This window comes from Mesocricetus auratus, unplaced genomic scaffold (genome assembly GCF_017639785.1).
Source record: "Mesocricetus auratus isolate SY011 unplaced genomic scaffold, BCM_Maur_2.0 Super-Scaffold_100022, whole genome shotgun sequence".
Lineage (NCBI taxonomy): Eukaryota > Metazoa > Chordata > Mammalia > Rodentia > Cricetidae > Mesocricetus > Mesocricetus auratus.
The window spans coordinates 22,730,535-22,756,418 of record NW_024429203.1 but is presented as its reverse complement, the minus strand read 5'-3'; the positions used below and the strand labels follow the sequence as shown (position 1 = coordinate 22,756,418).

General features: G+C 52.1%; 3 protein-coding genes across 5 annotated transcripts; 1 reads left to right on the top strand and 2 right to left on the bottom strand.

Moving 5' to 3' along the window:
* The first annotated feature begins 12,438 nt into the window (after positions 1-12,438).
* Rnf26 (ring finger protein 26) lies at positions 12,439-15,157 on the top strand. The gene has a single exon (XM_040730002.1). It carries the CDS (start codon positions 13,004-13,006, stop codon positions 14,285-14,287), a length of 1,284 nt encoding a protein of 427 aa, XP_040585936.1. The 5' UTR covers positions 12,439-13,003; the 3' UTR covers positions 14,288-15,157.
* A 1,602-nt stretch (positions 15,158-16,759) lies between these two features.
* On the bottom strand, positions 16,760-18,723 carry C1qtnf5 (C1q and TNF related 5). 3 transcript variants are annotated; one of them, XM_013112811.3, is made up of 3 exons: positions 18,607-18,723; positions 17,979-18,242; positions 16,760-17,654 (listed from the first exon to the last, which is right to left on the bottom strand). In XM_013112811.3, the coding sequence occupies exons 2-3, from the start codon at positions 18,190-18,192 to the stop codon at positions 17,137-17,139; spliced, it is 732 nt and encodes a 243-aa protein (XP_012968265.1). In that variant the 5' UTR covers positions 18,193-18,242; positions 18,607-18,723; the 3' UTR covers positions 16,760-17,136. The 3 variants fall into 3 exon arrangements, with proteins under 3 accessions (XP_012968265.1, XP_012968264.1, XP_012968263.1); XM_013112810.3 differs by having other exon boundaries at positions 18,577-18,711; XM_013112809.3 differs by having other exon boundaries at positions 18,493-18,635.
* A 195-nt stretch (positions 18,724-18,918) lies between these two features.
* On the bottom strand, positions 18,919-24,601 carry LOC101827227 (membrane frizzled-related protein). The gene is made up of 13 exons (XM_013112874.3): positions 24,344-24,601; positions 24,163-24,265; positions 23,939-24,052; positions 23,665-23,835; positions 23,317-23,530; positions 22,740-22,870; positions 22,500-22,625; positions 22,315-22,391; positions 21,056-21,204; positions 20,595-20,725; positions 20,348-20,479; positions 19,741-19,868; positions 18,919-19,652 (listed from the first exon to the last, which is right to left on the bottom strand). The coding sequence occupies exons 1-13, from the start codon at positions 24,395-24,397 to the stop codon at positions 19,428-19,430; spliced, it is 1,755 nt and encodes a 584-aa protein (XP_012968328.1). The 5' UTR covers positions 24,398-24,601; the 3' UTR covers positions 18,919-19,427.
* Positions 24,602-25,884: the final 1,283 nt, after the last annotated feature.

Genomic DNA, 25,884 nt, shown 5'->3' with positions numbered 1-25,884 from the left:
GCAGGGAGCAGGCCACATTGCGTGCCAGCTGTAGTTCTGTGTAGCAAGTTTGTCTTGGGGTAGTCACCAAAGAACACTGGTCACGCGTGGGTTAAGCCAATGGAAAGTCTTCAGTTAGCCAGCTGGTGGCTGCACTGGGATCCTGAACACCCAGTGTAGTCCCAAGCCTTTCTCAGGGTGAGCTTTTAAGCACAAAAATCATGTTCGGTTAACAAGAACAGTTAGCAGAAGCAGAGCTACCGAAGCCAACAGGCAGTACATGTAGACTTGCCCAGAACTACGGGCTTTGATGGATTGGGTCACTGTTCTTATTTATGGCAGGTGGTGCTGTCTACACGCTGAGTTTTACAGCTAGAATGGTACTTCCACCATGGAGTCAGTTGTGTTAAGGTCTAGGGTCTGCTAAGGTCAGGGACTCTGTTACAAAGTTTCCAGGCAGAGCTATCAGACAAGAAGGCAGGTGAGAATCTGTCTTGGTGACCTACCTTGTGGTTTTATTTTCATATCAGGCCTATATTCATTCCCACTATATGTTAACCTCACCAGAAATTTTGGGCTATACTACCAAGCCTTGGTGAACAGGTAGTATTCAGTAAAGAGAGTATTACAGGGCTAACTAGAAATTCATCAGGGTAGAGGATACATTCAGATGAGGCAGGACTAGGTTATGGGGAAACATCTTGGATTTCAAGATAAGTTAGGCAATGGGAAGCCACTGCTGGCTTTTGAGCAATGGCAGAATAATGTGATGAAATGGGAATTTGACTTTATACTGGTTTCTTGATGTCTTCTTAGCACAAGTGCGCCCCCTGGTGTCTATCAATTGTATTGTTCCCTCGTTTTACCGAGTAGGTGTGATGATTCAGGCCTGGAATTGCAGGATTTCAGTTCCAGAAAGGCAGGCTTCCTGTGTCTGATTCCATTTTATCCTCAGCGATGACAAAGCGTTGAGGCAAAACGATGTGACAGAGAAGGTTCCAGGTAAGGAGAGAGCGTGGCGGCACCCTTCCTTCTCTTTCTGTTCTAACACCTGTGTCTTTGGAATGGCGTCCATCAGGGTGACCGCAAAGACAAAGTCCCTGTATTTGGGAAGTGTGGATTCATGATGAGGTAGGAAAGTACATGAGCCGTTATAATAAAACGAGCCGAGCACTGGGACGCAAACAAACACATGGAACAGCTGCTGGTGACAGCTGTGTGTGTCGAGCAGCTTCCTGGAAGAGTGCCACCTAGCCTCATTCTGAGGGTCGAGCTTTGGGGTACCAGGTAATTAGATGTGGGGCATGCTGTGTCTAGAGGGTGGGGAGACACGCTCTGTACAAGGCGCTGTGGGCCCTCCACATCCTGCGAGGGAGGAGGGAGGCTACTGAGGACGAGGCTGGATTACAGACGATTTGTAAATTGTGATAAATTATTAACAGCAGCAGGGTATGCACCATGGTTTTCAGGAAGGCAACAATCCCAAACTACTTTAAATCCATTAAATAAGTTCAGGCCCCAGAGGGCCGGAACCAAAGAAGGCCTTGCTTTCCAAGATCCCGTTTCCTTTCAAAGTCCCTTGTCTCCCTTAGATGGTGGAGACTGGAAATACCTAATTTTCCCCCCTAGGGAGGCAGTCTCTAACAGCATATAGGGTGTGGCCTTATTTTAGCCGTTTGTCCCCTACATGGGACTGAGTTTTTCTTGGCAGTGTCTTCTACTTCCCACATCCAAATAGAGGAGGCCACAACCCTTGGCCGAGGCCTTAAAGAATTGCACTGCTCCATGGAGGGGACTCTGAGGCCCTGTCAAATACCACAGTCATGTACAGGACACAGATTCCCTCCCTTCTCCCTCCACCTTTTATTTTCCTGTCTTCTCCTCTCCTCTTTTCTTCCTTCCTTGCCTTTTTTTTTCTTTCTCTCTGTGTGTTTTGAGAGAGGCTCTTTTTCGGTAGCCTATACTCACCTGGAACTTGATCTGTAGTCCCTGAAGATGCTTCTGGCCTGGCCTCCTAAATTCTAGGATTACAAGCTTGAGCCACCATGCCTGGCCTAGCATATGGTTTTCTTATAGGTGCCATTTATTGTTGAGACAGGGTGTTAAACTTCTCATGTAGCCAAGGGTAACCTTGAACCCTACTGTCTCCAGCGTCCATCTCCTGAGTGCCACAAAGCCACGTTTAAGATTGGGGACTGGTGGTGGCATTTCAAGACAGGGTCTCTTTGTGTAGTCCTGGCTGTCTTAGAAGTCGCTCTGTAGTCTCGAACAAGATTTTGTCTTGTTTTGTTTAGATTTTTTGAGACAGGGTTTCTCTGTGTAACAGTCCTAGCTGTCCTGGAACTTGCTCTGTAGATCAGACTGGTCTCAAACTCATTGAGACCCACCTGCCTCTGCCTCCCCAAGTGCTGGGATCAAAGGTGTGCGCCACCTCATCCCACTAAGATTTTTTTTGAGGGCTAGCAAAATGGCTTACTGGGTAGAGGCATCAATACCCTATCAGAAGTACTTACTTGGGAGGCTAAGGCAGGAGGATTGTCTCAAGTTTGAAGTCAGTCTGGGTTACAGAGGGAGACCCTGTCACAAAGACAAAATAAAGTAAAACATAAGTACTCAACAATTGGTATTTTCAACAATGTCTGAGGAACAGTTTATGGCATCAATACATACTTCTCTTAAAATTTGCATATATTTCCAGGCAGAGTGAGGAACCAGTAATCCCAACATTCAGGAGGCTAGGCCATGAAGATCCTTAGTGCCAGGCCAGCCAGGGATACACAGTGAGACCCTCTCTCAAAAGGAAAATGCAATTAAAAATCCGAAAGTACGTTTTAAAAAGGAAAAAACCGCACATTTTTATTTTTTGTGTATACACATGTATGTGTATAACCCAGGCTGGCACCAAAATTCCTGCCTCAAGCTCCAGAGTGAGTGCTTCTGAGAGGGGACAAGAGGACAGATGGGGCCACTTTCATATCCTTTAGGGCACATTCATACTTCCCATTGTGGAACAGCATCTGCAGGTACACTTTGCAAATGGCTCAACCAGTGATTTGCCTGTTAAGCCCTGAGCTAACCCCAGGCCAGGTGAAGGTGCCATAGAAGGAATGCCAGCCTCAGCCCCCTTGGGTGCCCGCAATCCCAGGTGCACAGGGGAAAGCAGGATGAGAACTGTCAACACTTCCAGCCTCAGAGATCAGCTGGCACCTGACCTGGAGCAGGAAGACTAGACCATGGGGTGACTGAATTTGTTCTCGTGCCCTCTAGCATTTGCTAGCTGGAGATTCGAGGGAAGGCAAATCTCTAGGACTTTTTTTTCTTTTCTCTCTCTCTTTTTTTTTTTTTTTTTTTTTTTTTGGTTTTTCGAGACAGGGTTTCTCTGTGGCTTTGGAGGCTGTCCTAGAACTTGCTTGGTAGTCCAGGCTGGTCTCGAACTCACAGAGATCCGCCTGCCTCTGCCTCCCGAGTGCTGGGATTAAAGGCATGCGCCACCAACGCCCGGCTTTTCTTTTCTCTTATTTAAACATTTTCTCATTTATTTTACGTACCTACCACAGTTTTCCCTCCCTCCTCTCTTCCCGTCCCCTGCCCCCATCCCCCAGGATTTTTTTTTTTTTGAGACAGGACTTTACTATTTAGCCCAGGCTGGCCTGGAACTTGCTATGCAGACCAGGATGGCTTCAAATCCACAGCGATCTGCTTGCCTCTGTCTCTCCAGTGCTGGGGCAAAGGGCATCCTGATCACCTGGCTTGCTCTCTAGGACGTTAACCCTTTCTTCTCAGATTGTTGGCTCTAGAAAAAAGTACAACTTAGAGAGTCGTTTCCTATCTGGGCGTACTGGCGATCATGGTAGCTGGCAGTGACTTGTACCTCTGGAACCCCTAAGGGACGGCAGGGTCATCCAAGTACTTCTCTCCCCCACAACCACAGACCTCGTGGCTTTTGTACGAAGTGACTTCATGTTTCGAGGACACGGGTTCCGAGACTAGACACCACGTAGAAGGACCGAGAACATGAGTTTATGGTGGTGTTCAGCTAATCCTCAGGCAGGCCAGGGAATACGCAGCCAGCCACAAACTGCCTGCCCTGAGGGAAAACGGTTCAGCTTCCTCCTGATAGGGTTTGACATGACACATCTTAAACAGAGCTGTGGCCTTCCTAGCCTCCCTTCCTCTAATCTTTTCACCCAGAGGCCAGCCTGCTCTACAGAGTGAGCGCCAGGACAGCCCTGGCTACACAGAGAAACCCTGTCTCCAGAAACAAAAACACAATAAGACATAGATGACCCTCCCCATCCTACCAACCTCTTTTGTTTGCAAAATTGGGCCTGTCTTTAAAACAAGGCACACAAAGAAAGCCCACATTCTTCCCCAGGTGCAAGACTATTCAGCACGGATTTTCATCCATCATATTTAGAAAGCCTCCAAGGCCCTTTCTTGCCATTTTGAAAATGAGAGTTTTAAGATAGTTTACATCATTTTCCTCAGATCCGGGTTGGCATAAAGACCATCTCCTCAGTCAAGCATACAGTGGGATGCTGAGGCAGGATTGCCTTGAATTCAAGGGGAATACCACTTTCAAATTTTTTGTTTTGCTCTTGGTTTTTTGGCACAGGATTTTATGTAGCCCAGGCTGTCCTAGAATCTCTGGTCCCTGGTCCTCTCCCTCTACTTCCCATACGCTTAGATTAGAGGTGTGCAACACCACTCCCAGCTTTCTCCCTGTTTTTCGGGGCATAAAGAAGTTGTAGAGGGGCTGATGAGGTGGCGCAGCAGTTAAAAGTATTGGCTCCTCTTCCAGAGGACCCCAAGTTCCATTTCTTGAACCCACAAAGGGCTACTTCACAGCCAATTGTAGCTCCAGGCCCATGGGATCTGATGCCCTCTTCTGGCTGCCTTGGGAATTGCATGCATGTGGTAAAACGACATCATGCAGGGAAACACTCAGACACATAAAATGTAAAAAAAGTTCTAAATTGGTCCTAGGACCTCCAGTCCCAGCAATAGGAATACTTCTCTGGGCCAGGACCCTGTTATTTCCATAACGAATGTTAGCGTTAATGGTTCTGCCTGGTTGACAGAGGAATTAACATGTATCCAGACAATTCTTGTTTTATTATTATAAAATTTTATCTAAAAACTTGAGGAGTCTTGAGAGATGACTCAGTGGTTAAGAGCTTTTGCTGCATTTTCAAAAGACCTGGGTTCAGTTCCCAGAACCCACATGGTAGTTGTGATGTGACAACTGTAGCTCCAGTCCCAGGGAATCAAATCTCTCTTCTGACTTCCCTGGGTTCCAGGCATGCACATTCAGACAAAGGACCTATGTCCATAAATAAAAATAAATACATCTTTTAAAAACTCATGGAAATGCAGATGATCTGTTTTAAAACAAATTTTAGTTGTATACATTCAATATGTATGAGTGTTTTGCCTTTATGTATGTCTGGGCACTACACATGTGCTGTATCCTTTGGAGGCCAGAGGAGAGCATAGAATCCCTAGAACTGGAGTTCCCCAAAGGCTGTGAGCTGTCGAGTGGGGGCTGGGAATAGAACCAGTTCTTAACCACTGAGCCATCCCACTAGCCCCAACTTCATGACACAGTGAAACAGGTCCTTTGTGTGAGCTTTTCTGTGACTAGCTGCTATTGGCTTTGTTCCAAGCCTTCTGTTGCCTCAGTGTTGTTCTGCTGCCCGATGCCCTCTTCACACTCATCCATCGCAAAAGTCACAAGGGGATGGAAGCCTGCACTATCCCATGGATGTGCCCGCCATCGCAACTTTCTTTTTAAAATTGCTTATTTTATTGGTATTTTTGCTTGCGTGCATATCTGTGTGACAGTGTCGGATCTCCTGGAACTAGAGTTACAGACAGTTGTGAGCTGCCACGTGGGTGCTGGGAATTGAACCCGGGTCCTCTGGAAGAGCAGCCAGTGCTCTTAACCACTGAGCCGTCTCTCTAGCCCTCACCCATAACTTCTTATGCATTAATTCAGCTTGGGAGAGTGGGCCTTGCTCGTGACAGCTCCTCGATGGGCTGAGTGCAGCTGTGAAGGGACAGGTGACGTCATTCTCTCCTGAGCTCTTTCGAATCTTGCGTGTACCCTCTAACCCTTGCATGATCCTGGAAGGGGGACCTGAGTGGAGAGGACAGGAGTAGTGAGCAAGCCCTCAGTGAACGCACCTTTTTCTTTATTTTTCTGTGTTTGAGACACCAGATGTCACGAGCCTGTGGGGCTTTGACCCGGGAGCAAAGATGACAGACTCAGCAAGTTGGCTATGAGTATATGTATTTACTTCACACTTACATCAGAGCAATACACACAAGCAGAAGCAAAGTCCTAGGGACCATAGCCACTGGGCTCACAACCGGGGTGCCTGTCCTCTGGATTCAAGCAGCCAGTCCTCCAGGTCTTGATGTCTGGGTCGGGGCCGCAGCTCTTGGTTTAGAGGGTTGGCTTCTCAGGCTGAAGAGAGTTCCAGTCAGGGCATGTCCTTCAGACCCTCAGGATGGGCTCTGCTTCTCAGCAAACACCTTGCTTATCACATTCTGCACACTCTCCTTCATTTTTATCTCTAGCAGCGTGGTAACGAGCCTGTGTTCCCTTTCCTAACCTCCTTCCCCTCAGGCTTCTGCCTGTCTGGTTACATGCTCCTTACACCAGGCTGGCCTCAAGTCCATGTTGATTTTTCTGCCTCAGCGTCCCGAGCGCTGGGATTGCAGGTATGACCCAACAAGCTTGCTTCAGAATCTGCCTTTTCATATAGTTTCCCCCCACCCAGTGCAGGTGACTGAGTCAGGCCTTGTACATGCCAGCAAGTGCTCTACCACTGAGCTATCCCCAGCTCCATTTTAATGTGGTTTTGACTTTGAGGCCCTGTAAATAATTTACACACACACACACACACACACACACACACACACACACACACACGGCTCACACACACAGGCTTTGCCCATGCCATGCTCTACCACTGAGATACACCCTAACCTTAATTTGTATAATTTAAAAATAAAATTAAGGGGCTGGAGAGATGTCTCAGAGGTTAGGAACACTGACTGCTCTTCCAAAGGTCCTGAGTTCAATTCCCAACAACCACATGATGGCTCAGAACCATCTATAATGACACCTGGCACCCTCTTCTGACATGCAGTCAGAACAGTGTATATGTAATAAAAATAATCTTAAAATTTTAAATTAAGTTAAATAAATTAAAAAGAAAACCTTCAAATCTAAAAAATCTTGGCAAGTAACGTATATCTTTTTTGTTCATTTGTTTTTGATTATTGAGACAGGGTTTCTTTGTGTAGCTTTAACTGTCCTGGAACTAACTGGGTAGACCAGGCTGGCTTCGAACTCACAATGATCCAGCTGCCTCTGCCTCTGAAGTGCTGAGATTAAAGAGATGGTTCACCGCTGCCACCACTACCAGCTTAACCTATATCTTCCTGAATGTTTGTGGAGGAGATGAAGGAGCACACAGAACAGCCTCCTGAATTAGACACTCTCTTGGTCTCATCCAGTCCCCTAACCCTAACCCCCGAGAAAGCCTGGCTCTTGTCCTGCTGGGTTTTCTCTTAGTGAGTAGAAGAAAAGCTGGCTCCCACCAGTGTAGACACTTCTGGCTGCTTCAGGAGCCCTGAAGGCTTCAGTCTTGCCATAGCATTTCCTGTTACCAGTTCTGCAAGGACAGGGTCTCTAGGCATGCAGTTTTCTTCAGAGCTGGCTCCCCCCTCCATCATACTGAAAAGTAACTTCAATCTCCTCCACCACGTTAGCTGAGTCTTTGTCATTGCCTACAGTTGGGATTCTTGGGTCAAGGGCTGTGGCTCATTGAAAGTGACTTTGGGCTGGGCCCACACCTTTAACTCCAGCACTCTGTTAGTTTGAGGCCAGTTTGGTCTACAGAATGAGTTCAAGGACAGCTAGAGCTGTTACATGGAGAAACCTCTTCTTGGAAAAAAAACAAACAAAGCCCCCAAAACAAACAAAAGCCCCCAAACTGGCTTTGGAGTAGTAGGCCTCACCTCAGGCAGAGGGAAGGGTCTGTTCCCCGGCAAACAGGAATGGCCTTCAGGGACTCTGCCAGCTCTGACAAGGCTTCCCTGGCTTCTGGCTGTGGAAAGTTGGCTGCTTCGCTGTGTTGTTAGTGCTTAGATTACATTTACCTCTCTTGTGGTGTGGTGTGTGCGTGTGCACCAGCGCACGTGTATGAGCAAAGGTGAGCCACAGTTCACACACAGGAGTCAGAGGACAACTTTTGGGAGAGCCAATTCCTTCCTTCTGTGTGGGTCCCTGGGGGTGGAGCCCTTAGACTCAGCAGCAGGCACCTTTCCCCGGCTGAGTCATGTGATAGGCTCTAACTGGCTGTTTAATTGCAACCACAGCAGTGTGGCATGTCTGCTAGGCTTGATTATGGGCACGAATGTAAAGTTCTAGTGTGAGCTCCAGGGGCCACACCTGTCTAACTCCGCAGCCTGAATAGGCCTGGGGAGATGGCCCAGAGAACTTACTGTGTGTGCTAGGAAAGAGACCCGAGGTTGAATCTCCAGCACCATAGAAAGCTCGGTGTGGCTGAATACGCCTGTAATCGAAGTACCCAGTGATTGGAGATAGAGAGATCCCTGGAACCCACTCACTGACCAGAGAACCCAGTCAAAACAGGACAAAGTGAGGCGGGAAGTACCAGACACCCAGCACCCTCCTCTGGCCTCGGAATGTATGCCCGAGGGTATGCCCATGCATGTATCTGTGGAATCTGCTCTCTCTTTCCACTGGGGGTTGGGCTCAAGTCACCCAGAGGCTTTCACACAGCAAGTGCTTTTACCAGTGTGGGTGATGGCGCAGAGAAACCTCTGACCTAGATTGCTCCCTGAACAGGTACAATTTTATTGGGGATCAAATTGCCAAGACCTCTGTCAGGGAGGGCAGAGAGGCTCAACACGGTGGATGGCAAGCAGATTGTATGTGACAGCCAGCAGGGGTGGGGCATCCGAGCTGACCCAGGCTGTCTGGGTTGATCTGAACGAGAACTAGGTGCCCTTAGCAGAGGGAGTTGATCTCAGGGCGATTAAGAGAACTTCGTGGTGAACAGAAACCATGTTCAGAGATCTGATTTTCAGCCAGGCCGTGGTGGCACATGTCTTTAATCCTAGAGACAAGCTTGTAAGCATCTCGACAGATCAGATGTGATGGACAGGGATGGATTCTGGCACTCAGGAGCCAAAGAATACTGAGTGTTACAGCTTAAATGGAAAGGTACTCTGGCATTTGGGAGTCACAGAGCACCACAGGTCACAGTAAGCATAGCAGCTTACAGCCTTGCTTCAGGGAAAGGCTTCCCCAGCATATCAACTCTGCTCCTGGAGGAGAGGGCTTCCTGGCAAAGTTGTTACACTTCAGCTCCATTCCCCCCAAAGAGTGTAACAAATTCAGTTCACCAGGGGAAGGTTTACCCCAGAGAAAAGTGTTACAGTCCCGCTCTGCTCTGCTCTACCCAGGCTCGTCTCTGCTCCAGCAAAAGAAGGTCTCACCCAAATCTCATTAAAGAGATTTATTGGAAGGGAAGAATCCAGGAGAGTGATTGCCCTCTACCACAGCGGCAGGGGACAGCTGGGCAGCACACAAGCTGAACAGACACAGGGCTTATATGGGAACTCTTTGGGGGGGGGTGGAGCTTTCCAGGGTGGGGATTGGTCAGATTTCAATGCTGAGCTCAGATTGGCTAGAGCTCTGCTCAGGGATTGGTTAGTTTTCTGCACAGGGTTAGGGTCAGATTTGGCTCTGGTTTCAGGGCCAAAGTGTGTTTCTTTTACTGGCTCTGATTCCAGGGACAAAGTGTGTTTCTTTGGCACTGGTTTCAGGGTCAGGGTACACTTCTTTGGTTCTGGTTGCAGGGCCAAAGTGTGTTTCTTTGGTTCTGCTCAGTGTGTGTTTTTTTGGGTGGACCCTTTTCCCTACAAAGCTGATCTCTGTGTTTGAGCCCAGTCTGGTCTACAGAGAGAATTCCAGAACAGCCAGAGCTACACACAGAGAGACCCTGTTTCGAAAAACAAAACACACAGAGAGATTTTCTTTCTTTCCTCCTTTCTTTCTTTCTTTCTTTCTTTCTTTCTTTCTTTCTTTCTTTCTTCCTGAGACAGGGTTTCTCTGTGTAACAGTCGTGGCACTCATTTTGTAGGCCAGGCTGGCCTCGAACTCACAGAGATCCTCCTGCTTCTACCTCCCAAATGCTGGGATTAAAGGTGTGCGCCAAAAGAGATTTTTCTAATAAATAGAAAAATTACTTTAGGCTTGTGCCCAAAGTAATAATCCTTCTGTTAACTCACCCAGAGTTGTTCTGTTTAGGACAGTGGTTCTCAACCTGTGAGGCTCGACCCCTTTTGGGATTACATATAAGATATCCTGCACATCAGATAATATGATTCATAATAGTAGTAAAATTACAGTTACGAAGTAGCAATGAGAGAATTTTATGGTTGGGGTCACCACGACATGAGGAACTGTATTAAAGGGTGGATTGCAGCATTAGGAAGGTTGAGAACCACTAGTTCAGGAAGGACCATGTCACCAGCACTGCTATGTATTTCGGACCTGACAACATGCTCAGCAATCTCTGTGGTCATTTTCTTTTCTTTCTATTTTTTTAAATTTTTTATTTTTTATTTTTTATTTTTTGGTTTTTCAAGACAGGGTTTCTCTGTGGCTTTGGAGGCTCTCCTGGAACTCGCTCTGTAGACCAGGCTGGCCACGAACTCACAGAGATCCGCCTGCCTCTGCCTCCCGAGTGCTGGGATTAAAGGCGTGCGCCACCAACGCCCGGCTTCTATTTTTATTTTTTAAATCAGAGTCTCTGTGTAGCTCTGGCCCTGAAACTTGATACATAGACCAGGCTGACCTCCAATCCACAGATCTGCCTGCCTCTGCCTTCCGGATGCTGAGATTAAAGGTATGAACTAAGTAGCTGGGCTTTGTTTATTTGGTTTTTTTTCGAGACAGGGTTTCTCTGTATTGTTTTGGAGGCTGTTCTGGAACTCACTCTGTAAACCAGGCTGGCCTCGAACTCACAGAGATCCGCCTGCCTCTGCCTCTGGAGTGCTGGGATTAAAGGCGTGTGCCACCAACGCCCGGCTGTTTATTTGTTTTTAAACACAGGATTTCATGTAGGCAAGACTGTCTTTAAACCCACTCTATCTCGGAAACTGCCTGCACCTCTCAAGTGCCCCACAAAGCCTAGTTTATGTAATGCTACGGTTTGTGCGCAGGACTTCAGGCATGCTAGGTGAGCAGTCACGGCTGGTGCCCGGAGAAAATGAAGGGCTTATGTAGTGTTCAGGGTCTGAGCTGAAAACAGAGAGTTGGAATTCAAAACAAGTAGGGAACTAAAACAAACAGTGGTGACCAGGGTTAAGTGTTCTCGTTTACTTTCTGTTGCCGTGATAAAACGCTCTGACCAAAAGCATCTTGGAGAGGAAAAGGTTTATCTTGCACTGCCAGGTCACAGCCTATCTTCCACACAGTACCTCGGACCTTGGAATTCACTCAGAAGAAGAGCGGGGAGGGGGGGGGCTGCTGCTTGCTAGCTGGTTCAGTCCCTGGTTCGTGCTCAGCCAGCTTTCTTATACAGCCCAGGACAGCCACCGCCCCCCCTCCCACGTTGCCGCCCACAGTGGGCTGGGTCCTCCAATATCAATAAACAAGACACGTTTACGCACCGAGCCGATCTAGGCAACTCCTTAAATTGATTCCTTAAAATGATTCCAGGGCTGTGCCAAATTGACAATTAAGGCTAACAAGGACGACAGTCACCCAGGAGACCTCCGAGTGAGTAGAAGACACCAGGGCTCTTGATGAATGGGCCACAGATGGCCTACAAGCTAAGTGGGGCCAAGGTAGGAAGCAGAGCTCCTTCAGTCCGTAGCTCCTCTTCTTTTCTCAATGGATGATGCAAAGATCTGCCAAGGAGTGTGGAAAAGCAGTTTGGGATCTTTTTCTCTTTGCGAATAGCTTGAGACCAGAGGGTGTCTTAAAAAGAGTTGTTTTCAAAGCATGGTAACTGCTTAATAAATAATAATAAAATAACAAATGATGAGTGAGAAGATGAAGCTGCGGGTCCCAGCGGGACACGGAGGCCGTGCTATCCCAGAGCCCAGCCCAGAGCTTAAAGAGCGCAGGCTCCTGGGCCGGAGTGGGTTTGGGGTGAGGGTCAGGGTGATAACTCTCAAAGGCGGCCTCCTCAAAGTCTGGCTCTGGCTCTTTAAGAGGCGGGAGGGGGAGGTTACACCGACGTGCGAACGGACCAATCAGTGCTTCAAAAAGGAGGGGCTTTCTACATATTTTTCCACCCCTCTTATTGGAAACTGTGTCCTTTGGGCGCCGTTCGAAAAGACCAATGGCTTTTCGACATTTCTGCCATTGCCCCTCACCGATTGGCCATAGGCCATCGCCCCGCCTCCCCGTTTGCCCCTCCCCTTTGCACACAAGATGGCGGCGCCCAGTGGAGTAGAGGCCGCGCTTGGGGCTTGCCGGGGCTGACTCCCCGTCCCTCTCTCCCTTTGGGTGCCAGTCGCCGCGAGCGGGAGGACAGGGGCCGGGCGGGGACAGAGGCACCTGCGTGGCTGGACCGCGAGCCCGCGCCCAGCCTGCGCCGCCCCCACCCGGCCCCGGCCCGGCCCTTCCTGATCCCGTCCCATCCTTCCCGGTCTCGTCCCGGTTTGATCGGTTGCCCGGCCTTGTCTGCCGCTCCGACCTTCCAAAGCCGAGGAATTCCCTCCAGTGCCGGCTCACTGTCACTTTAGAGATGTTCCGCCTCCTCGCTCCCAAACAGCCCACCTTCCAAACCGCGACTCCTTCCCTCTACCAAGAGTCTCCCCTCCAGCCCACTTTAGACCTTGGTTCTCCCTTGGGTAGGCGCTCACATCCCTTCCAAATGAGCCCCCGACTCTCCAAATATTGGCAACCGTGATACCGCCTTCAGCGAGGAGCCTGCCTTCCTTTTGTCCTGAACTCCACAGCCCTATCATGGAGGCCGTGTTCCTGGTGGTGAACGGAGTGGGCCTGGTGCTGGACTTGCTGACCTTGGTGTTGGATCTCAACTTCCTGCTCGTGTCTTCTCTCGTGGCTGCCTTGGCCTGGCTTTTGGCCTTCATCTATAACCTGCCACACACGGTACTGACTAGCCTTCTGCACTTGGGTCGAGGAGTTCTGCTCTCTTTGCTGGCTTTGGTGGAAGCATTGATCCGATTTACCTTTGGGGGATTGCAGGCCATGTGTACTTTTCTTTATAGCTGCTACTCTGGCTTGGAGAGCTTAAAGCTACTGGGGCACTTGGCCTCTCATGGGGCGCTGAGGAGCCGGGAACTACTGAACAGGGGCATTCTGAACATGGTCTCCAATGGCCATGCTCTGCTGCGGCAGGCCTGTGACATCTGTGCCATCGCCATGAGCCTGGTGGCCTATGTGATCAACAGTCTGGTCAACATCTGCCTGATTGGCACTCAGAACCTCTTCTCCCTGGTGCTGGCCCTGTGGGATGCCGTGGTGGGGCCTCTGTGGAGGATGACGGACGTGCTGGCCGCTTTCCTTGCTCACATGTCCAGCAGTGCCGTGGCCATGGCCATTCTCCTGTGGACCCCCTGCCAGCTGGTACTAGAGCTGTTGGCCTCGGCTGGTCGCCTCCTGGCCAGCTGTGTTCTTTTCCACCTCACCGGTTTGGTGCTGTTGGCTTGTGTGCTGGCAGTGACTTTGATAGTGTTGCACCCAGATTTTACCTTGAGGCTGGCCACCCGAGCACTCGGTCAGCTCCGTGCCCGGCCGTCCTACCACCGCCTGCGAGAGGATGTTGTACGGGTGTCTCGCCTTGCACTGGGTCTGGAGGCCTGGCGCAGAATCTGGAGCCGAAGCCTGCAGCTGGCCAGCTGGCCGAATCGGGGAGGAGCGCCAGGGGCTCCCCAAGGTGGCCCCCGGAGGGTGTTCTCAACCAGGGTCCAGGGACAAGACACTGTTCCTGAAGCAGAAGAGCAGGATGCTAGGCCCACCAGAGCAGCCCCGGCTAGGGGCCGGGAGAGACTCAATGAGGAAGAGCCTACAGCCGGGCAAGACCCATGGAAGTTGCTGAAGGAACAAGAGGAGAGGAAGAAATGTGTTATTTGCCAGGACCAGAGCAAGACCGTCCTGCTTCTGCCCTGCCGGCACCTGTGCCTGTGCCAGGCCTGCACCGAGATCCTCATGCGCCACCCTGTCTACCACCGCAACTGCCCACTCTGCCGCCGAGGCATCCTGCAGACCCTCAATGTTTACCTCTGATGACTCCCTCCCTGCCTGCCCACTCTGTGTGCCACACACTAGGACAGCACCAACATTTTGCCTCTGGGTTTGGGCCTGAGTCTTCTTTGGCCCAACATGATGGCGACTCTGTCAAGCCTCAAGCCATATATCCAGGACACGTAGCTGGAATATTCTGGAAGACTGCAGTCTGGATGGGGCAGGGTAACAGTTTCCCTGAACCCTGTGTGGGGCCCTGTGTTGTTGAGGGGATGAGTCACTATGCAAGGGTCCTGAGACTATGGTGGGCTCTTCCTCAGTCTGCCCAGGGCCCCCTAGATACCTTCATTGCTTCTGGCTTTTCTGTTGGGGTTTTTGGTCCTTTCCCCCTACGCCACACCACATCCATGTCATGTGAGGATTTTGGCAACTCATGGGCCTTGGAGTGATCTTAATTTTTCTATTTTTTGGTTTTTCTTGTTTTGGAATGATCTTGAATCTTTATGCTCAGTCAGAGCCTCTGCCCTGGTGGGTCTGGGAGTAGAATCCCGAAGGTGCCCTTAGAGCCACTTCTGCCTGTCATTGTCTTAAAAGACTCCCAACTTGACCCAGAACCTGGCGTCAGGAGTTTATCCCTGGGCACAGGAGTGCAGCTAAGCCTGGCTTTGGGACCATTTTCTCTCAGGCACCCTCAGCTCCAGGCGGAGCCTCAGAAGGAATAACTAGATTTCTGCTCGTTACTCTCACGCCCCACATGGCATAGAACATGTCATTCCTCCTGGTCTCTCTCCGGCATTGGGGAGGGCCTTCTGCACATTTCACTAGGGTCCAAACCGGGCTAGCCCTGGGCTTGCAGCTCCATTGGGTCTGCCTGCACAGTTTCTATGAATAAAGTTCTGTTGACAGCTCTAACAGTGTGGTCCTTGCAAGTGCCAGCAGGTGGTCAGCCAGTGTAGCCTCTGATCTCTCAGACTGGCTAGAGTAAGAAGTGAGCATCTGGATTGCCTAGCTTGGGGGTGGGGACAAGGAGACAGGGTGGCAGGACTGTGTCGAGGGGAAGCCCACACAAAAGCATGGCTGTTTGGTGCTTACCCCTTCTGCTCTGACCTGTACTGCATTAAGTCCTTGTGAAGAGTGTGAACTCGCTGCCCCTGTAGCCTGCCCTTCCCGTGCTGCCAGTGGGGCCACTCTCTGGAGGGCGCAGTGCTGCCTGAAGGCCAGGCCTCCCTCCAATTCCTGGAGGAGCTGCTGCTGCTGCTGTTTTGTTTGTTTGTTTTTCAGGACCGGGTTTCTCTGTGTAGCCCTGGCTGTCCTGGAACTCACTATGTAGATCAGGCTGGCTTTGAACTCAGAGATCCACTTGCTTTCGCCTCTTGAGTGCTGGGATTAAAGGCATGTACCACCATACCCAGGGTGGTGCTTGTCTCTTGTGTCTTGGGGCAGGGCCTGGCACTGTGATGAGCTGGAGTGTGGGATTTTTTTCTAGAAGTGTGAGCTGGAGCCTGGAGGCCTACAGGCCTGTCTGGAAGACACAGGAAACCTAGGGCCCCTTTGCTACAGCTGCCTTCCCAGGGCTCGCAGGAAATTAGGGGCACTCCCCTGTAATTTTGTGTTACCCTAGAAGCACATGCCTCCTGGAGAGGGGGAGAGGCTGGGTCCTCCTGAAGGAGGTCCCTCCACTCTTGCACTGAGAGGTTGAGCAATTGGGATTAGCAAACCCTGGATGTTTGCTAGTCATTTGCCTGAGCCTGCTAAGCTGAGTGTCACAGGAGGTGAGCCCTCAGGGGGCCTGTGGCCAGCTTCCATTTAATGGCTTGGCCCACCCAGGCTGTGCCCAGCATAGTGGAGACAGTTCTCCACCTCCACCCCTGAATTGAAGGCCTGTGGCAGGGCTTGAAACAATCCCCTCACCCTCACCCCCTGCTGAGCCAAGAGCAGCCAGGCTCCTTACAGTCTCTGTTTAATGTGGAGGATAAACATTTTATTAGGGAAGATAAACTTCCTGAGCTGAGGGTCAAGGACCTCCCTTTCTTCCGCCTCCATCTGAAATTCTTTTTTCCCCTAACCACCTTAGAAGTTCAAACCTTAAATCATTGTTGCAGTTTGGAGCTTGGTCCCCCCCTTGTGGTCATTCTAGAAACTACTTATCCCTGGGTTGGGGTGACAGCAAAAGCTTTCCGGTTAAGTAAGAAAGCAGGTGTCTTTACCATTATCTGGCTCACAGCAAGGGCAGCAGTGACTGAAAGTCCCTGATTTTTTGTTTGTTTGTTTGTTTTTTAGATCAGACAGTGGCCTCTTCCACTTGGTTTGGCATGTCTGAATTAGAAACGTGTCCCTTTTTCCCGGTGGCCATAGCCCCAAATCAGGAGGGCAAACCCCTGGTCAGGCAATCCCTATCAGAGTCTACATAATTAGCTGGCAGCTCTGTGGAGCCGATTATTCTAGGTCTGTTTGCTCCATCCCACTCAGGAACCCTTCTGGCTGTGTATCTCAGAAGAAAGGCAGAATCCAGTGGAAGGTTTTTGAGGTTTATTGAGTGACCTCTGAGAAAAAGGCCAGCCCTAGAAGCAGGAGAGATGGCGTCAAGGACCTAGAGGGGGCGCAGAACTAGGAAGGAGCATCCCACCTTGGAGTCCCGGGCTAGGGAAACCAGGAACCCACAGTCGCCAGCACAGCACACTCTAAAGTCCTGGGCAGTAACCCAGCCACTGTTCCAGGCTGCCTGTCTTGACCTCAGACAGCCTCTGTCTCCATTCCTTGCCAGCGGTGGGACAGGAGGTGGCTCTCTCTCTTCCCTAGTCATTCACAATATTCCAGGGGGCCAGCCCGCCTGGTATGCGCCTGCCAGTGTCACACCCTCCTCTAGGAGCAAGTGCCAGGTTCACTGTACGTTAGGCGAAGACTGGGGAGCTGTGCCAGTCGGAATAGACGAGAAATCCAGAGAAGGTGCTGTCTGTCTTGATGCTGGCATAGATGCCGATGTAATCACCCACGCCCACCTGCACCCACACCTGATCCTCAGGTTCCAGCCTTACCATAGCACCCCCTGAGAGTGAGGCTGGCTTGGGCCACCCCCCGAAAAACTGGAAGAAAGAGGCGATGGACTCGCCATTTTTGACAAGATCGAACTGCAAGCTGGCCCGGTAGACGGTGGCGTGGACGGCAAAGTAGTAGACACCAGGCACTTGGCAGGTGAACTTGCCCGTAGTGGCATCGTAGTGTCCCTGCTCATTCAGCAGCACACGGTCGAAGGGTAGGGGTGCGTCCGCTGGCGGAGGCACTCGGCTCTCGGAGCGCTTGGCACTGAAGGCTGATCGCGGGGGCACCGAGCACTCCCCAGCAGGTCCGGTAGCCCCCACGGGACCTGCCTCTCCACGCGGCCCAGGCTCCCCACGCGGCCCAGGCAGTCCTTGGGGTGAAGGGGCGAAGGGGAGAAATTAGGAGCCGCAGCGGAGCTCAGGAGGGTGCTCCATTGACCCTTCCTAAGTCTCCCAGCCTTCTTAGCTGTTGTCCCCTGCAGGGAGCAGATCTGAAGTGCTGAGTAGAGCGATCTAGGTTTTCTGGTTCACTGGGGCTAACTCACCCCCCTCCACCCACAGCCCACCTCGCCCCACCCCAGCCGGCGAGAATGGAGGGGGAGTAGCGCCCCCTGGAGGGGCCCTTGCACCTCAGAGAGCAGCTGCGGTGCTCACTAGGATGTTCCCATGGACTGCGGGCGCAGACGACTTCTTACCCGGCCTCCCGCCCTCGCCTTTCTCGCCCGGAGCTCCGGGCGCACCGTCGCGGCCATCACGACCGTCGCGGCCAGGCAGACCTTGGCTGCCGTGGTGGCCTGGTGTGCCTGGAAGGCCGGGCTGCCCGGGACACAGACTGGGGATCTTGTTGTCATCCAGTGGAGGAGAGCCTGACACCAGCCCCAGAAGCAGCAGGGCAAGAAGTGGCCTCATGGTGATGACCCCGGAGGCCCAGACGCCAGGATCCTCTTGTAGTCTGTGGGCTGGGCAGGACCAGAGTCGGAACCCAGAATCTGGGGACCCACCTCGCGCCCCACCCAGGTGGAACCCAGCTCCACAAACATGGGCTGAGCGTAGTGTGACAGGATGAAGAGGAGGGTGTCCCACACCAAGAACTGGAAGGGCATAGGAAAGGAAAGGAAAGACAAGTCCTCCCTACCCGGTCCCCTAGCTGGCGCCCAGGCTTTACCACAATCCCCTCCCCCACCCACTCTCCTCCTCTGCCAGACTCACCCCCTCCCCGCTCTCCAGCTCCCATAGCGGCTCTTTCTGAATGGCTTCCTCAGACCCTCCAGCTGGCCCTGCTCCCACTCCTACCCCAACCAGGCAGCCCTTGCCCTTGCTGACTGTTCCCAGCTTCTGGTTGTTCCTTGCCGGCTCCACAGCGCTCCTCCCAAACTCCTAGAGGAAACCAGTTGTTCAGGGGCCAAGAGCTCCGGGGCTGGGAAATAGCAGGGAAATAACTCGTGGTGTCGCCCGGCGGCCGGCCAAAGTTGCGAGGGTGTAGGGGGTGTGGAGAAGGGGGGAGGAGGAGGAGAGACTTGAGTCTGCATTACACAGAGGTTGGACTGTCAGACAGACACTTGGGGCTCCAGTTCCCAGGAGTTGGAGGGAGGGAGGGAGGGAGGGATGGGGTAGTGATACAGATCAAAGTCAAGACTAGTGTGTGTGTGTGTGTGTGTGTGTGTGTGTGTGTGTGTGTGTGTGTGTGACTGGATCAGCAGAGCCCAGGGTGAAGAATTCCAAAAGCAGAGAGCCAGTTAGACCCCCCAGGCATAGAGTAGGATCCCACCACACCAGTAGGCACTCAGTACAGTTTTGTTGCCTAGATGGGAAAGTTGAAGGCCTGATGATCTTAAATATTCAACTGGAAAGGGGGAAGGCAGAAGATAGGGAGTCAGGGTCAGAGACTTGGATAGGAAGTCTCTGGGCTGTCCAACCGCACAATACGGGGCCTGGCCGCTGAGAGCTGTCGTGGTAAATGAAGGTGCGGCAAGGATACAGGGAGGACGGGGAGTCCCACCAGCCCTGGGTGGGATCAGCACTGAAAGCAGTCCTTCTCCCTGGGGAGCCCCATGCCCAGGTCACTTCCCTTTGTTTCCTGCCTGCCCTGCCCACCCACAGAGGTAGAGGAGGATGGGCAGGCAGGGTTAGGAGCCGGCTTCGGGTCACGGCTGGGAACAAGCTTCCAGGCTCGCTGCCTCCGGCAGCCTGTTGCAGTTGAAGGGCCAGGGGGTGCCCAGTAGTGCCAGGCTAGACTGGCAATGTCGCTCCGCCCCCTGGCAGACGGAGCGGCAAGGGGGCAGGATAGCGCCCAGTGGGGTACAGTGAGGCACAAGCAGCCCGCAAAGGAACCTCCGGAAATTCTGGTAGCAGGGTAGGCTTGTCAGACTCTGTGGGAGGGACAGTCAGACCTCAGATGTCCAGGCCCGTGCACCCGCCCCTTCCTATGGCCTCCCTCCTCCGTGCCCCAGCACCCACCTTGTAGCCCCTGAGGATGTCTACCACCTCCGACTGGGTGCCCAGGCCCACCCAGATGTTGGGGAAAGCTGTGGTGCTGTAGCTTAGTCCAAGGCACATTTCTACTTGGACAGGTTCACAGGCCAGTTCTGTGAAGGGGAAGGCCGGGTCACTGTGGCAAACGACACGCTGTCTGGCTCTGGGCCCTTACTTCTCACACTTCACGGAGCGCTTCTGTTTCCCAGGGGCTGTGCTTGCCAGCCTGAGCGTCATGTAGGCCCCTCTGATCTTAGGGAGTGTGGAGCACCCCCTGGGGACCGCTAGGGACTTCTGTCATGCGATCTGTGAAGCAGCCCGTGGAGAGGGACTGCGAGTGACAAGGTAGACAAGTCTCAACACCCCACCGCTGATTCCTGCATTCCTGTGTCCCTTTCAGGTGACATTAGTGTGCAATGCCAACACGGGCTGAGAGCCTCGCCAAGCCAAGACTCTGTAAAGTGATCCCAGGGTGAGGGGAAGGGGCCCAGGCATGAACTCATCAAGGGGGAAGGACAGGGAGGTGAGGAGAGTGTGGTAGGAACCCAGCCTGTTGTGGTCAGCAGGACTTGCTTGGGGTAAGGCTCCTTACCTGGCTGCGGGAGCAAGTGACTGCTGCAATTGTTGTCATTGCTGCCATTCGCACAGCCTCTCCACAAGTCACACATCCATTGCAGGTCCCTACACCCTCCGTCTTGGCAGAGCTCTCTGGGCCCACAAGGGTCTGTGGGCATTAGGGGCCTGATAGTGCCCTAGGACATGTCTGTGCCCACTGCCCTCCAGCGATGTTCCATGGACAAGCCTCTGTTGCCCACACCCACCTGCCCAGGGGCACCTACTCTCTGTAGTATTGATGGCCTCGTAGGTGGCTAAGAAGCCCCCGCTGCTGATTCCAAAATCCGTCTTAAAGATTACGGCCAGCTGGTGCTGTGAGGAGATGAGGGGGGCTGGCAGCTCAGCGCCACAGAACCTGCCCAGAGTAGAAATATATCCTGGCTCAGGCCACTGGCCAGCCCTGGGGGCTCTGACTGGGCTCTTGGCCATGCCAGGGGTGATGGGGAACATGACTGCTGATTCATGGAGCTTAGGGTCTGGGGAAGCAGACACGCGCTTTGTTAGAGGAAAGTATGAGATGGGAAAGTCAGGGGAGATGGGCTAGGCAAAGGCCCTACAGATGGGGAGAGCAGGGCAGGCAAGTGCATGCTGTTTCAGGGTGCCGGTAAAGAGATCTTTAGTTTATAGACAGTAAAGCTGGGGAGCCCAGCCTGCCAGATGGGGCATGGGTTGCACTGGTTGGTACCTGCCCAGGAAGCTGAAGGCCCCGGAACTGCTGGCCTCATACACCTCCACGTAGTCAAACTTGCACTCAGCCTGTGCTTCCAGGCTGAAGTTCCGGAACTGCAGTCCTACGCCATATCCCTCGGGCACTGAGATGTACCAGGTGCAAAGCTGGGGAGGGTACAGGTGAGACAATTCGCGGGGAACCGTCCCCTGCCTCAGCCCCGTCTTCTACGCCCAGGGGCAGGGCATACGAGGCAGGCTTTGAGTGGGTGTTGTCTACCTCACGTTTCATCATTGGCGCATCTTAAAATAGGAAGAGTCAATCAGACATGGTGGCTTACACCTATAATTCCAGTGCTTGTAAGCAGAGTTCAAGGCTAGCCCCAGCTATATGTCAAGTTCCAAAACAGCCTCCTGAACTACATACAGAGATGGTCTCAAAAAGTCAGGAACCAGGGGCTGGAGAGATGGCTCAGAGGTTAAGAGCACCGACCGCTCTTCCAGAGGTCCTGAGTTTAGTTCCCAGCAACCACATGGTGGCTCCCAACCATCCATAATAAGTTCTGGTGCCCTCTTCTGGCGTGTAGGCATACATGGAGGCAGGATGTTGTATTCTTAATAAATAAATCTTTAAAAAAAAAGTCAGGAACCAAACAAACATAAAACAAACAAACGAAAAAACAACCCCCCCCCAGAAAAAAACCCAAACATCAACAACAAAAAAAAGCCAAGGACCAGGGATTAGCTCAGTGGTAAAGAACTTGTCTGGCAGGCACAAGCTCCTCAGCATGGAAAAACAAACAAACAAACAAAAACAACCCAGCAGGTGTGGGGGTGGGGTGAAAGTAGGGGGTGCACACTTTTATTCCCAGGCAGAGGCAGGTGAATCTCTGTGGGTTCCAGGCCAGCCAGGGCTACATAGTGAGATCCTGTCTCACAACAAACAAAACCCCAGGCCTGGCATGGTGGCTCATACCTATAATCCAAGCACTTGGGAGGGCTGGGGCAGGAGGATTCTCACCAGTTACAAGATCAGCATGTGGTACAGAGTGAGACTTTCTCTATAGATAAATAAATGCCCCTTCAAATTGTCTAGTTTCAGAGATAGATATGTTTACCCAGCATGGAAATATCTGGGTATACAGTTGGTGCTTAACAATGTTTTCTTCTGGCCAGCATGAACTGATTTTACCCAGGCATGTTGTTCCCAGGCACACAAACCTAGGAACCCTGGTGTCTGACGAGTACTCTACCAGTTCCCGAGGGCACCACACTTACCTGATGGTGAGGGTAGTGCTGGGGGTAGTTGGGAGTAGAGAATACACCGTGGAGCCCAGTCAGATTCCCTCCACACCCTGGAGAGAAGCCAAATGGCACATGAGTGACCAGGCAAGAAAATCTGGGTCAGAGCAGGGGAGCCCAGCCTGAAGATGTGCCTGCCCTGTCCCTAGCTGGGCCTGTACCCAGGTTCTTGGCACTGCAGTTGGCCTCGTCACTGCCATCGGCGCAGTTGGTCATGCCATCACATACTAAGTAATGCTTCAGGCAGAGGAGCTCATCGCAGCGGAACTCATTATGGGCACAGCTCCCTGGAGAAGGGACAAACCATCTGGAGTCACAATTCCCCAGAGTTTCAGTCCTCTTTGCCAGTGCTAGGACAGCTGCTGGGGAGGCTGCTGGGGACACGATGGGAAGCCACTCACAATGTCCAGGGGCCACAGCTTGGTACCAGGCCTGGAAACCAGACCCTTCCACGTCGTCATCAGAGACGAAGGACACTCGGAGGTGGCTGGTATTGGTGTTTAGTGTGGCGGGAGGCGTTTTACCACATACCCTGTAAAAAAGCCAGGTTGGGAGAGATAGAGGCTCTGAACTCAGGTAAGAAATGGATCAGAGTCTAGCAGTGGTGGTGGCCCACGCTTTAATCCCAGCACTTGGGAGGCAGAGGCAGTTTGGATCTCTGTGAGTTCAAGGCCAGCCTGGTCTACAAAGCGAGTTCTAGGACAGCCAGGACTGTTGCACAGAGAAAGCCTGTCTTGGACCCTCCCCCCCCAAACACATACAAAAGAAAGAAAGAAAGAAAGAAAGAAAGAAAGGGAAAGGAAAAGGAAAAGGAAAGGATTGGAGAGGGGAAGTGACTTTCCTAGGCCACAGGACAACAAGGTGCTGGCAGGAAGGGGTCAGAGATCAGTTCTGCTCATTCCATCTGGACTTTTGCTTCTGCTCCCTCTTTCTCTACCCTTCAGACAAGTGGGATCCCCTGGAAACAGAGGGACCCACCTGAGGAGAGGGCCTGAAGGCTCTGGGGCAATTTCCAAGCGATCGAAAAGACAGGCGAGCACACCTTCTATGCTGAGAGCTTCAATCTTGAGCTGCACGGTCTGGCCTGGGGCTACCTGGATATGCCAGACACAGTGGCTGTGGGGTGGGTAAAGGTCTGGGTAGTTGGGGCTGCTGAAGAAACCCCTTGGACCAGGAAGGAGGCCTCCGCAGGCTGCAGACGATGGAGGACAGGGTTCAGAGGTCAGTAGGAGAGAAGCCTTCTCCCCATCCCCGATGTTTCTCTTCCAGGCTTTTCCTCCCCAAGCCGCCTTGGGTCTTCTCCAGAAAAATGCCCTTTGAACTCACTGGTCTGGTGTGTAGAGCTCACAGCCCCCTCCTGCTGCCCTGTGGTTGCTGGAGGGGTGGTGGCGGTGGTCCTGGTGTTAGGGGTGGTGCTAGAAATGCCACCCTTGGGGGCGAGGCCTCGGGTGGGCAGTGGGCTCTGGGTTGTCCTGGGGAAAGATGTAGCCTGCAATTCTGGGGGCAGGAGGATGGAGGAGTATCATTTAGTGGAGCGGGCCCCCGGAGGCTGACCGAACAGTTCATGGACTCTCCGTATAAAGTCCTCCCAAGTACTTACGAGCCAGAATGATAGCCACCAGTAGCCCCAGTAACAGGACCAGAAGGCCACTGAGCAGCAGGATACAGAACCAGGAGAAATGGCAGTCTGGTTGTAGCCTTCGGAGATGCTGGGCTGTGGGGAGGACACAGTGGGCTTTTTCAGAAGCACTCCTGCATGAGGTATTCCTCACGCCTTAGTTTTTGGTCTCCCTCCTATGCCTTAGCAACCCCTAGGATAGTTACCATGCCAGGAAGCTTTGAGGCTGCTGCTGGCATCTTTCTGTAAGGCTGCTGGAGGGCAGGAAGGCCCTGCTTCAGGATCGAAAGCAGGATTACAGAACTCTGTCTGGAAAGGAAGGCAGAGGCTTGCAGGCTGTGGCAGGTAGGTTTACTGGGGACATGGGGGGTTTCATGTGGGTCTTACCTTGCTCAACTCAGTTGCCTCTGGACAGAGGATGACATCGGAATAGTCCTTCATGGCTTAAGATTCTGCATGGCTTTCTGGAGATCCTTCGGTAGCCCAAGACCCCTGAGGGTCCACTCCCTGGTCACAAGTCACCTATCAAGGAAGCAACTCTGAGGGACAAGGCTGTCAGGAGAGACCAGTTCTCTGGTTGCCTTTGGCAGAATGGTTGGGGCTCCAGGCTACTCTGTCTCCACGCGGGGGAGGGAACTGATGCGAGAAGGAATTCACAAAAGGCACGAAATGGTCCTTAATCCAACTCAGCTGAGGATGCTGGGGTCAAGACCCTGGCACTGAGCAGTAGGCCTTAAAGGCACAGTGGCCGTAAGCACCAACAGAGAAAGTGAGGTATTCTGTGGGATGTGGCCAGGGGGGGTCATCGGGCCCCTCCTCTCACCCAGGGTTCTGTGAGATGTGGCAAGGGGGGGTCATCGGGCCCCTCCCCTCACCCAGGGTGTTGCAGGAGCTCCTGGAGAGCTGGGGGCTGGAGAACATGACTGCAGTGCAGGCAGGCATTGACATCCCAGCTGAAGAGAGTCAGAGGCAGGGAGCAAGCGCTGGTGGAGAGGGGGGCAGCTTTCTAAGGGTCACAGATAAGGCCAGCAGCCCACTACTCTGCCCCGACTGAGTGGCAGAGTTACTAGCTAGCCCTGAACCTCTGAAAGAAGCGGCCCCTCCACCCTGGCTTTTTGTTTTTTGTTGTTTTTCTTTTCTTCTTTTTTTAAAAAATGTATTTAATTTTATTTTATGTGCGTTGGTAGGAAGGTGTCAGATCCCCTGGAAGTGGAGTTACAAACAGGTGTGAGTTAACATGTGGGTGCTGGGAATTGAACCCAGGTTCTCTGGAAAAGCTCTTAACTGCTGAGCCATCTCTCCTGCCCCCTCCCCCTTTTTTTGGTATTTCTCTTTTTATTAATTTACTTTTTACATTCCAATCCCAGTTCCCCCTCCCTTCTCTCCCTCCCATTCCCCTCACCTCCCATCTGCTCCATGGAGAGGGAGCCCTAGGAAGTCTACTAAGTTTGTCCCATCATCTTGTTGAGGCTGGACCAAGGCACCCCTCCACCCCACACACCCCTGTGTCTAGGCTGAGCAAGGTATCTCTCCATATAGAATGAGCTCCACTAAATCAGTTTGTGCATTAGAGTTAGATCTTGGACTCACTGCCAGTGGCCTCATACATTGTCCCAGTCATGCCATTGTCACCTATATTAAGGGAGTCTAGTTCCGTATTATGTAGAATCCCCATTTGTCAGACCTGAGTCAGTGATCTCTCAGTAGCTCAGGTCAGCTGATGCTGTGGGTTTCCCCATCATGGTCTTGACTCCTTTGTTCATAATACTGCTCCTCCCTCACTTGGTTGTACTCCAGGAGCTTAGCCCAATGGTTCCTTGTGGATTTCTGCATCTGCTTCCTTCTGTTTCAGAAGAGGGTTCTAGCTTCTCTGGGGTTGTGGATTGTAGGCTGGATTTTTTTTTTGCTTTATGTCTGGTATCCATTTA

What these genes read in the sequence shown, in the direction of transcription:
- C1qtnf5 (XM_013112809.3), bottom strand. Translation starts at nt 18,517, where the DNA reads ATGGGAGCTGGAGAGCGGGGAGGGG. An exon ending in AGCTGGAGAGCGGGGAGGGG is followed by an intron (nt 18,243 to 18,492) that starts GTGAGTCTGGCA and finishes GGTCCTGCCCAG; the next exon opens with CCCACAGACTACAAGAGGAT. An exon ending in AGGCGAGGGCGGGAGGCCGG is followed by an intron (nt 17,655 to 17,978) that starts GTAAGAAGTCGT and finishes CTTCACCCCAAG; the next exon opens with GACTGCCTGGGCCGCGTGGG.
- Rnf26 (XM_040730002.1), top strand. Translation starts at nt 13,004, where the DNA reads ATGGAGGCCGTGTTCCTGGTGGTGAACGGAGTGGGCCTGGTGCTGGAC.
- LOC101827227 (XM_013112874.3), bottom strand. Translation starts at nt 24,397, where the DNA reads ATGAAGGACTATTCCGATGTCATCCTCTGTCCAGAGGCAACTGAGTTG. An exon ending in AGCACTACCCTCACCATCAG is followed by an intron (nt 21,205 to 22,314) that starts GTAAGTGTGGTG and finishes TACCCTCCCCAG; the next exon opens with CTTTGCACCTGGTACATCTC. An exon ending in TCACTTGCTCCCGCAGCCAG is followed by an intron (nt 19,869 to 20,347) that starts GTAAGGAGCCTT and finishes TCCCCTTCACAG; the next exon opens with AACTGGCCTGTGAACCTGTC.